Raw genomic sequence first — 12311 nt, 5'->3', positions numbered from 1 at the left:
AAGGAACCTGTCACCAGTTTCTTGGGTTATAAATAGAGACGACCAAACAAAAACGTTAAAGTTCGGGGTTCAGACCGGGCACCTAGTGTCTGGTGCTGAATTTTGAACACGGACTTCTCCTGAAAGTCTGTTTTACAGTTCACTAGCTTGAGGAGGAGAGAAAGAGTTTTCCCAGGTCCAAAGTTTGGGTCCTCATTGATTTTAATGGGGTTTGAATGGAGGTTGAAGTTCCTGTACAGTTCTGGTACGCAAACCGAACTTTGGACTAAAAAAATCTATAGGTCCGATCATTCCTACTTATAAACCCTGCTCACCACCTTAAGGATTATGTGAATGGGGTTCCTAAAACCCATTTATATCCTCAGATGTGCCCCTGCATACCGCTGAAAAAGTGCTTTATGTCTCACACTGTATGTAAATTGTGCTGTCCAATCGGATGGATGTCTGCAGATTGCGATCAGCGGCATCCCCGTCCATTCAAACACTGCATGATCTCTCATGATGTAAGTGGATGATGTCTCTATGTCATCCACACAGTGCCTGAAGTCTCGCATCTACGCAGTGGGACCAGACCTGCTTACTGGTGAATGTATAAGCTAGGAAAGACTTCGGGCACAGCTCTGCTGTGATGTGCTCAAATTAGCTACACTCACATCGTGAAAATAAGCTATGTTTTGAATATACTCTATTTTACTATTCAATGTATGGTCCAGAAGTACTTTGCCTGGCCAATTTTATGTTCTGCCTCATACATCTATAAAGCGGTAGGTGTGTTTTTACATTATTGAACTGTTGTCTGATTTCCTGCAGAGGTCAACTGACCTGTACTCCACTCTGCTCTGCAAGTACAATAGGAACATCAGAGCTGAAAAAATCAGGCCTAACATAATACAAATACAATACAAAACTGCAAATGCCACTCTGTTGATACACATGGCAGAGAATTATCCTCTACTGTATGCATTAACAGAGTAGCTTTTGCAGTCTCACGTCACTGATCTGTCAGTAATAGTCATCAAACAAAGCTCAGCCCTGCTTGTGTCAGCTTTGCACTGCTCCATTGTACAGTTGATCATAGCAAAATTCAGGACTGTGGATCATTGCAGAAACCAATTAACATATTATATGAAAACATGCATGCTGAAGTTATAGTTACTGTACAGGACCATACAGTGCACATACAGGAGAATAGAGTGTATTTAAGTGGTAGAATAACAGCAGGGCTATTCTGGAGGCCATCGGAGCAAGACTCCACACTAAATATGCATGCTCATCCAAGAACAGTTAAAAAGCTGCAGGCTAGATTTAATAGCAACTAAATGTTAAGAACAGTCTTCATGGGCATCGTTAGAAGGATGATATTTGTAAAATGGGCAGATTTAAAATAAACTATATTGGGATAAATAAATTATTATAAATGTACAATATTTTAAGACCACATTGTGATTTTGGGAATAACCCTTTAAGTTTGTTTGTCATCAATAAACTCTGTGCCCTATGTGAGGTAATGCTTCAGCTGACTTGTCTTCCTGTCTTGTTGTGCCATCTTTGTTTGAGTTATGCCAAGTATCAGTGGTCTTAAAGCCAACACTATTACTGTTGCAATATATCAGCCACACAAATCCCAAAACTCATTTGATTGATATTGAAAAATATACATCCATAATATAAGAAACATATTCTGAATGATGAGTAGAGAAATTAGACGAAATAGAAAAATATTATAAATCTCATGATGGTGTCATCATTTCTGCACTTATTAATAGAAAAAATTACTAGACGAGTGTCATCTTTGCCAAAAGTAACATAAAGCAGCAAGTTTATCTCCAGCTGTGCTCATCCTGTAGCTATGGAGACTAGAGCAAGGAAAGTTTCTTGTTAAGCAAAAGTGGTTTTGACCAGCTCATGATTTTCTATAGTGAAAATAGAAAAGGTAGCTGTTGTATAATACTTTATGTGTGGATAACGAGACATCTATGAGTGCACCCTGGATATATACTCAATAATGCTACTGGTTTCTAAGATAGATCCTGAAGATCAGATCTCGGAGTACCAAAGTATATAAACCTTACACAACACATATTTATTAAAACATTTTGAATCCCTTTTAAAGGGACTCTGTCAGCTGGGTTTCACACTCCAGGTCTATTGTCCCTATTCTTCAGTGATGCCTCATCCTGCTTGATTTATGGGTCCTTTTTATGACGTCATAACTAGAGTTGAGCGAATTTGTTCACGTTCCCTCTTATTCGGCAACCTACAGCGCTTACCGAATAAGCTGCAGAGGGAACCCGGATACATGCAGCGCTCCGGCTGATCGGCGCCGCAGCTGCATGTGTCATGGCTGTGTCACAGCACATGCATGGAAAGCCCAACACGCAGGCTTTCTATGCATGTGCTGTCACTGTGACACAGTCATGACACATGCCTCTGCGGTGATGATCAGCTGATCAGCTGGAGCGCTGCATGTATCCGGGTTCCCTCTGCAGCTTATTCGGTAAGAGAGAGAAAGAGCTCAGCTGCACATAAGAGCTTACACTGTACAGGGGAGTGAGAGTACACCACTGACCATAAGAGCATTCACTCTACAGGAGAGAGAGTGAGGAAGAGAACCCTGCTGTCCATAAGAGCTTACATTTTATAGGAGAGAGGACTCTGCTGACAACAAGAATTTACACTCTATAGAAGAAAGATACTTACCGAGCTACTCTTGAGATGGAAAATAACTTTGCCATATAAACTGTGCTCCACTGGAAACCACTGATCTCTGATGGCCCAGACACTAACTAACACTATGCTAGGTTTGACAATCTGAAAGATGTTTTAGCTGTGGGGTATTACGGAGAGGCTTACACAGCAAAGCAAAATATTGTTAGCATGCTCTCTGATGCTTCAGCAAGTTTGTTAAGAGAACCACAAATCACATCTCAAAGTGTTACAATTCGCATTGAATGAATTTTTGGAAAATTTGACTCCAACTCGATACTTTGCAGATCAATCTGCTCATCTCTAGAAAATAGCGTATCAGCGAACTGAACACTAGGTGTCTGGTACCTAACCCCGAACACGGACTTCTTACTGTTACTGTTTTGGTTTGCAGACATAGAATACTAGCTGAAAGGCTGTGATGCAGTCAATAAACAAGCATTAAATGGAACCTGTCATCCCCAAAATAGAAGATGAGCTAAGCCCACTGGCATCAGGGGCTAATCTACAGCATTCTGGATAAGCCCCCGATGTATCCTGAAAGATGAGAAAAAGAGGTGAGATTATACTCACCCAGGGGCGTTCCCGCTGCGGTCCGGTCTGATGGACGTCACAGTCCAGTTCGGGGCCTCCTATCTTCTTACGAAAACGTCTTCTTCTTGACTTCATGCTGCGGCCCCGGCTCCGGCGTACTTTGTCTGCCCTGTTGAGCGCAGAGCAAAGTACTGCAGTGTGCAGGCGTCGGGAAAGGTAAGAGAGGCCTGGCGCCTGTGCACTGCAGTACTTTGCTCTGCCTTCAACAGGGCAGACAGAGTACACCTGCGCCAGAGCCACAGTGTGAAGACAAGAAGAGGATGTCATCCTAAGAAGATGGGAGGCCCCGGAGCGGACCGCGACGCCCATCGGATCAGACAGCTTTTTCTTATCTTTCAGGATACATCAGGGGCTTATCTACAGCATTCCTGAATGCTATAGATAAACCCCTGATACTGGTGAGCTTAGCTCATCTTCCATTTTGGGGGTGACAGGTTCCCTTTAAGGCTCTGGACACTTTTGGCCCCATGAAAACTATGCCAAATATTGGCATGGCTGATTTGCCAGTGCAGCACGTAACCTGGCCAGACATAATTAAATAAATAATAATAAAAAAATACGACATGCAGCTCTGCCTATTTTTATAACCAGCCGAGGGAATGCATACAGCTATGAGCCGATCTCCTTATTTGCTAGAAAGTGACCAATGGGGGGATTATTTTTTGGTAATAAATGGGTAAAAGAGGGAACTTGTAAGAAAGTCATTTTTACAAATAAAGGACTTTTATGTGTGTTTCTTTCTTTTGACTACAAGGTTAGTATTGTGGGTGTCTCACAGATGCCTCTCCATTACTAACCGCTGTGCTTGAAGTCAGCGGACATTGCACAGCTGACATCAACCACAAAACCATTACCCTAATTATCACTGCACCAGGACAATCAGGAAGAGCTGAATCTAAGACCCAGAACTGACATGTCTAATGGATGTGCCATTTCGGAGATGACTGATGGCTGGTGTTATTAGGCTGGAAAGGGGCCAATCTCCATGGCCTTTTCCAGCCTATTTATATCAGCCCACATCTGTTTGCTTTGCCTTAGCTTGTTATGAAAAATAGGGGGGACCCCACATCATTTTTTATTGTTCATTTCATTTTTATGGTTGAGCATTTAACATTCTTGTAAGGGTCTATAAATTAAGAGATTTTGAAGGTCCACAAGAGATTTCTCTTTAATGAGAGATTTCCTGCCACCTAATTAAACTTGATAGTCCTGTTTTTTTCTTCATTGTCTATTTCTGTCTAACTATACATTATACTCTTCTATTTCTTTGACTTTCTTAAGCAATATGAGCAAATTCAATTGTTTTCCTTTTAGTATTTTTGTGTACTTATGTCATTTGTATTCTAAGCGCCCATTTTTAAAATAAAACATGCAATCATGTTTAGACCATCTAGCACTAGAACTACCGCAGGTTTCATAATACCTATAACTACCATTAAGGGTCATTTTGACCCCCATTCAAAAGTACTGACTCTGGAGTAAAAATAACTTTTTTGTTGCCAACAAATTAAGGAACATTTATTTTAACTTAGTAGGAACAGTGTTAAGATCAAGTACAGCACGCATTTTCCTTTTACATGGTCAGAGCATGAAGCTGAAGAATGATCTCCCGTTTGCTAATTTTACTCCTAGTTGCTGTTTAATAGAGTATAGTTGCGTTTATAGCTGCTAAATCAAGTACATTACAAAACACCTGAACAGGCCATCGGCGGCTTCCAGATTTTGTGGTGTACTTTCGAGCTATCTGGTCTACTGTGTCCACTCCAACTTTTGTTTTATTGTAAAATTGTACCTTTTCCTTTTTTTTTTCTTGTCGTTTCCAACTGCTACATCTGGGTGAAGACTACTGCGCATGCCATTCTTATTTGGCTTACCTTGGTAAACTGTAAGAGTGATGTCACCATTCTTCATCAGAGTAGTCTCATATGTATTTGTTATTAGGAGACTTGCCTACTACTACTTTTATGTATGGGGTCAAATTGACCCCTTCAGTACTTATAGGTATGAATTGTAAAATCCGGGCCCCTGAAAAAGTTTCAATTCATTTTTGTGTCCTAAAATATACACTACCATGAATAAATAAAAGTCACAAAAACTCAAAACTCATTTGTTAAAATTTTAGAAATTATAGGAAAAAGAAATAGCAAAAGGGTCAAAATGACCCCTCCGGTAGTTCTAGTGCTAGACCTGTACTCTGCCTTTGACACAGTTGACCACTGCCTCCTACTACAGATCTTCTCTTCCTTTGGCGTCAAAGAGCTTGCGCTATCTTGGATCTCCTCATATCTTACCAATCGCACATTTAGCATTTCCAACTCCTACACTACCTCCTTATCTCTTCCTCTCTCTGTTGGTGTCCCTCAAGGCTCTGTCTTAGGACCCCTACTCTTCTCCATCTATGCCCTTGGCCCGGGACAACTCATAAAGTGCTACGGCTTCCAGTACCATCTATATGCTGATGTCATGCAGATCTACCTCTCCCTTCACTGGCTCTCATTTTCCCAGCATATCCAGTTCAAACTACTAAAACTGACCTACAAAGCCATCCATAACCTGTTGTCTATATCCCCAAACTAATCTCCCAATATCTACCCTCATGTAATTTCCGGTCCTCCTAAGACCTCCTTTTCTCTTCCACACCTATTTGCTCCTCCCCTAATCGCCTTCAAAACTTCTCCCAAATATCCCCCATTCTCTGGAATTCTATGTCCGAAAACATCCGATCCATCACATTTGGATCCCTCAGACTGAACCTGAAAACTCATATCTTCAAGGTAGTTTACAACCTGCAATGACCACGTTGCTACCTTAACACCATTGGAGCTACTGCAGCCCCCAACCTACTGTCTCCTTCTCCATATGGGTTGAACTAGATGGACTAAAAGTCTTCCTTCAACCTTAATAACTATGTTACTATGTTACTATAATCCTGTAGAACGTAAGGTCTGGGTCCTTTTCCCTCTGTACTGGTCTACCTTTGTTAGTTTGTATACTGTAAGTGATATATGTATCTTGATTTAATCCCTTCTCATGCACATCACCAATATAATCCTGGTGCTATATAAATAAATAATAAAATAATAATAATAGCCATAATAAAAATCACAAATGTGTACTAAGTTACAGAAAACTGAGTCTGTTTTCTTGAAATATAGACTAAAAAGTAGAAACTAATAAAATTGTAAATTTAAAAAAACTTTTCAAAGACTAAAATAACAGCCAAACTTTTAAGAATGAACATGAAAGACAGGCTTCGAAGACATACAGGTTATGTTTCACACTGACTTAGAGTGCTATGTTGGTTTCAGCAAATATATATTTTTCAATGAAAAGCTAGAAAGATACACAATTTTCTAATGCATGATCTGCATTAATTCTTTCCAGTGTTTAAGATCTTTGCTTGCTATCATTCAATAGACATCGTCATTGGTTATTTGCAGAAAGGAATCATACTTGACAAGGTCATGTGATAGATATATTGTACTGTTTACAGTTTCAGTAATATTTTCTTTAAAGGGGTTGTCCACCAATAGGACAACCCCTTATTGAACTAAATGTTTAGCCCAGATAAAATAAAAAAAACAATATTCACCTTCCGCACCACCGCCATTCTCACAGTGTCGGCACTCACTCTCTCGAAGGCCCTTGTGCGGTGTTGTGACACGTGACCCCGGTGCCCACTCAGCGCTGGCATCACTGGTCCCCACCTACGTACAGATTGAACAGGAAGGGTATGTCTAGGCTGCAGCTGATCTCTGACTTCCCCTTCATATTCAATCCAACGTAGTTGGTAACATTGACGCCAGCGCTGATTGGGCTAGAGTCATGTGTCACAATATCGCAAAAGAGCCCAAGGGAGAGTGAGTGCCGACACCGTGGGATCAACATCAGCACGGGAGGTGAGTATAGGCTTTTTTATTTCATTAGGGACAAACATTTAGTTCAAGAAGGGGTTGTCTTAGTAGTGGACAACCCCTTTAAGCCATTCACATGTATGTCCATCACATGATCAATGGACAGAAGCTTTAATCCATTTAAAGTAAACCTACTCTTTTTATTTACCTCCTAACATATGCGGCATATCTGTGTCTCAAGGATCACTCAATAAAAGCTCTTCAGCACACTGCTCGGCATGAAGAATTGCTGAGCTCCAGCATATTAGTGTACAGTCAATGAGAGAGTACTCTTTGACAATGTCATATCCCCTTCACCTTCAAGTTTGGGACTTAAAATTGACATTAATGAGTTATCAGTCTAATGCATGGAAGTAGTGAGTCCTAGAGAAATAGGTAGGCTGGGGTCACACGACCATAGATTTTCTCATCCGTGAGATTCGAGTTATGCTAATGACACTCTGATTAAACTCTGATCAGTGTTAGATTCCAGTGTCTTCATAGTATGATCTGATGCGGGTCCACCAAAATCAGACTACAGTCAGATGTCATCCGAATGCATTGTAATGAGTTCCTCTCATCCTAAAATTTGAATGGGCTTGTCTTGTCCTATTTATACGTCAAATCACAGCATGCTCTCATTCGATTAATACAGGGGTAGGAGAAATCCTGTACAGACACTTTCTGACTGATAGATGACAACATTATTTGAGGAGAACCCCCTCAAATTTCCCTGACTTTCCTTTTGGAATATTTGAAAGTAGGCTTCTAAAGCAGACAACTCTTTCAACATCCATTTTTTGTAGAACGAGTATAAGAAACTGAATAGATGATATGATTTGTAAGAAGCCTACAGGAAATTTACTGTTTTTCTGTGAAACTATAGAAACTGATAGGTTACGTTTAGTGATGAGCCAATATACTCGTTAGTCAAGATTTTCCGAGCACGCTCGGGTGACCTCCGAGTATTTTTAGTGCTCGGAAATTTAGTTTTCATCGCCGCAGCTGAATGACTTACATTTCTTAGCCAGCTAGATTACATGTGGGGATTCCCTAGCAACCAGGCAACCCCCACATGTACTTATGCTGGCTATCAGATGTAAACCATTCAGCTGCGGCAATAAAAACTAAATCTCCAAGCACTGAAAAATACTCGGAGGTCACCCAAGCGTGCTCGGGAAATCTCAAGTAACGAGTATATTGGCTCATCACTAGTTACGTTGCATCCAACCAGTGATTTTGGAGCCCCTTTTAAAGATTTCTGGTGACTACAATGTGTTACTTAAAATGGCTTCCAATGGATATCAGAAAATGGTAAATTACAAATCTGATTTTTTTTTAAAGTAGTAATGCAAGCTACAGTGCTGTATGAAATATTAATGGACTGAAATTTTATGTGATGTGTTTACTTGTTTTGTCTTGTTATACATCTGAAAAAAAATCCACCAAGGAATTGTTGAATGTCATGCACATAAATTAAAATATTAACACATGACAGAAAGGTCATGGGTAATATGATAATAAGACAAGACTAAATTATTGTCTCGCTGTAATTTTCATGCGCCTAAATAATTGCACTCGGTGTCTATTCATATCCTGCCTTCTATCATCGGGTTCACATAAAATGAAACACTGTTTACAATTAATCACAATTACAGTGGTACTCTTTCTTTTTCTTTAGAATGTTGTACAGTCCCAATTTAAAGAGAAAATGACACATCTCTTTACTCACCTGGTGATCGGGAGAGAAATACAAGACCTTGACATGCGCAACCTGTTCTTTGGGGATTATATAATTACCAAAACTGCTGAGAAATCTGAGAGGGTTTACAATGAAATTATGGACATGGAGAGACTTAAAAATGTAAGTATGTATCTTTGTTGTAAGGGCTAATTATTTATCTCTTTGTTACGTTTTCATGCAGTCATTGATTGGGAAAGGGGCATATAATTTAAGCTAGCTATTGAACCCGTTCTACGCCCGGGTGGCTAGCATCTATATTGGTATATGTTCTCCATCCTGGTATGTGCTGCTCCATCTTGCATCCCCATCCTGTCATGAGCTGCTCCATCCTGCGTCCCCATCCTGACATGTGCTGCACCCATCCTGCACCCTCATTCTAACATGTGCTGCTCCCATCCTGCACCCCCATTCTGACATGTGCTGCTCCATCCTGCGTCCCCATCCTGTCATGTGCTGCACCCATCCTGCGCCCCCAACCTGCCATGTGTTGCACCCATCTTGCGCCCCCATTCTGTCATGTGTTGCACCCATCCTGCGCCCCCATTCTGTCATGTGCTGCTTCCATCCTGCGCCCCCATTGTGACATGTGCTGCTCCCATCCTGCGCCCCCATTCTGACATGTTCTGCATGCATCCTGTGCCTCCATTCTGACATGTTCTGCACCCATCTTGCGCCCCCATTCTGTCATATGTTGCACCCATCCTGCGCCCCCATTCTGTCATGTGCTGCTCCCATCCTGCGCCCCCATTGTGACATGTGCTGCACCCATCCTGCGCCTCCATTCTGACATGTTCTACACCCATCCTGCGCCTCCATTCTGTCATTTGCTGCTCCCATCCTGTCATGTGCTGCTCCCATCCTGTGCCCCCGTTCTGTCATGTGCTGCTCCCATCCTGTGCCCCCGTTCTTTCATGTGCTGCTCCCATCCTGCACCCCTGTTCTGTCATGTGCTGCTCCCATCCTGCGCCCATTCTGTCATGTTCTGCTGCCATCCTGCGCCCCCGTTCTGTCATGTGCTGCTCTCATCCTGCTCCCCCGTTCTGTCATGTGCTGCTCCCATCCTGTGCCCATTCTGTCATGTGCTGCTGCCATCCTGCGCCCCCGTTCTGTCATGTGCTGCTCCCATCCTGCGCCCATTTTGTCATGTGCTGCTGCCATCATGCGCCCGTTCTGTCATGTGCTGTTCCCATCCTGCGCCCCCGTTCTGTCATGTGCTGCTCCCATCCTGTGCCCCCGTTCTTTCATGTGCTGCTCCCATCCTGCGCCCCTGTTCTGTCATGTGCTGCTCCCATCCTGCGCCCATTCTGTCATGTGCTGCTGCCATCCTGCGCCCCCGTTCTGTCATGTGCTGCTGCCATCCTGCTCTCCCGTTCTGTCATGTGCTGCTCCCATCCTGCGCCCCTGTTCTGTCATGTGCTGCTCCCATCCTGCGCCCATTCTGTCATGTGCTGCTGCCATCCTGCGCCCCCATTCTGTCATGTGCTGCTGCCATCCAGCGCCCGTTCTGTCATGTGCTGCTCCCATCCTGCGCCCCCGTTCTGTCATGTGCTGCTCCCATCCTGCGCCCGTTTTGTCATGTGCTGCTGCCATCGTGCGCCCGTTCTGTCATGTGCTGTTCCCATCCTGCGCCCCCGTTCTGTCATGTGCTGCTCCCATCCTGTGCCCCCGTTCTTTCATGTGCTGCTCCCATCCTGCGCCCCTGTTCTGTCATGTGCTGCTCCCATCCTGCGCCCATTCTGTCATGTGCTGCTGCCATCCTGCGCCCCCGTTCTGTCATGTGCTGCTGCCATCCTGCTCTCCCGTTCTGTCATGTGCTGCTCCCATCCTGCGCCCCTGTTCTGTCATGTGCTGCTCCCATCCTGCGCCCATTCTGTCATGTGCTGCTGCCATCCTGCGCCCCCATTCTGTCATGTGCTGCTGCCATCCTGCGCCCGTTCTGTCATGTGCTGCTGCAATCCTGCGCCCCCGTTTTGTCGTGTGCTGCTGCCATCCTGCGCCCCCGTTCTGTCATGTGCTGCTCCCATCCTGCGCCCCTGTACTGTCATGTGCTGCTCCCATCCTGCGCCCGTTCTGTCATGTGCTGCTGCCATCCTGCGCCCCCGTTCTGTCATGTGCTGCTCCCATCCTGCGCCCGTTCTGTCATGTGCTGCTCCCATCTTGCGCCCCCATTCTGTCATGTGCTGCTGCCATCCTGCGCCCCCGTTCTGTCACGTGCTGCTACCATCCTGCGCCCGTTCTGTCATGTGCTGCTGCCATCCTGCGCCCGTTCTGTCATGTGCTGCTGCCATCCTGCGCCCCTGTTCTGTCATGTGCCATATATAATTAAAAAAAAATACCATACTCACCTATCGTCGCTGGGCGTCGAGTGCTGGGGGCCTGAGCAGGCGGGGACACCGGCGCGCTGTGGGGGTCAGGTGCCGGAGTCACCGCTAGCTCAGGCCCCCAGCACTTGCTATACTCACCTGTTTGTCCCATTCCAGCGCTGCGCGCCGCCATCTTCCGGCTCCTCTGGCTTTGACTGTTCAGTCAGAGGGCGGCGCCGGCGCGCATTAAGCGCGTGATCGCGCCCTCTGAACTGGGAACGTCACAGCAGAGGACCCGGGAGACGGAGCCGCACGCAGCGCTGGAACGGGGGACAGGTGAATATACTTACCCTCCTGGCGGTCCCTGACTCTCCGGTGGAGATCGCGGTGTGCGTTCACTGTTTACGCATACCGCGATCTCCTGGGAGCGTCACTCTGTGAGGCCCAGACTGCGCCGGTGCTTGCGCAGTCTAGAAAGGCTTCGGACAGAGTGACGCTCCCAGCGTTATATTATAGATCTGGAAAGCATGCAGTCTTGCAACAGGCTGACATTTCCTATTTTGCAGAGATCACTTTTCATCAGTCAATTTGTTAACATTAGACAAAATTTTTGCAATGAATGGTAACCTTCAATATTAATCACTTACCGACACCCGCTATGCATGTACGCGCAAGTCGGTATCAGGTGTATAGAGCTGTCTTACTGGGCGAAACACAGCCAGGATCTGCCTATGGAGCTCCGCCTGCAACTCTTAGGCTAAGTGCACACGTTCAGGAATTCATGCAGAAAATTCCTGTGAAAAACCGTACATTTTCTGCATGAAATCCTGAAGAAATCCGCATGCGTTTTTTGTCGCGGTTTTGCCGCGTTTTTGACGCGTTTTTGACGCGGTTTTTTCCGGACACTTCCCAATGCATTTTGCAGAGGGAAATCCGCATAAAAACCGCAAAAAGAATGAGCATGTCCGGATTTTGTGCCTGATGCGTTTTTTATGCGGAAAAAAATGCATCATGTGCACAAAACATGCGGAATTCATTCTAAATGATGGGATGCTTCTTGTATGCGTTTTT

At 44.4% G+C, this 12311-nt stretch overlaps 1 protein-coding gene across 1 annotated transcript in view; it reads left to right on the top strand.

The window, feature by feature from the left end:
- The window catches only part of LOC138674484 (dynein axonemal heavy chain 3-like), a 3367401-nt gene that overhangs the window by 2458864 nt on the left and 896226 nt on the right, over window positions 1-12311 (top strand). Inside the window, 1 exon segment of the mRNA XM_069762320.1 lies at window positions 8875-9057. Within this exon segment, the coding sequence (XP_069618421.1) occupies window positions 8875-9057 (183 nt within the window).

Source organism: Ranitomeya imitator, chromosome 4 (assembly GCF_032444005.1).
Source record: "Ranitomeya imitator isolate aRanImi1 chromosome 4, aRanImi1.pri, whole genome shotgun sequence".
NCBI lineage: Eukaryota > Metazoa > Chordata > Amphibia > Anura > Dendrobatidae > Ranitomeya > Ranitomeya imitator.
Note: the sequence above shows the minus strand (reverse complement) of the source record. Positions and strands in the feature narration are given on the sequence as shown.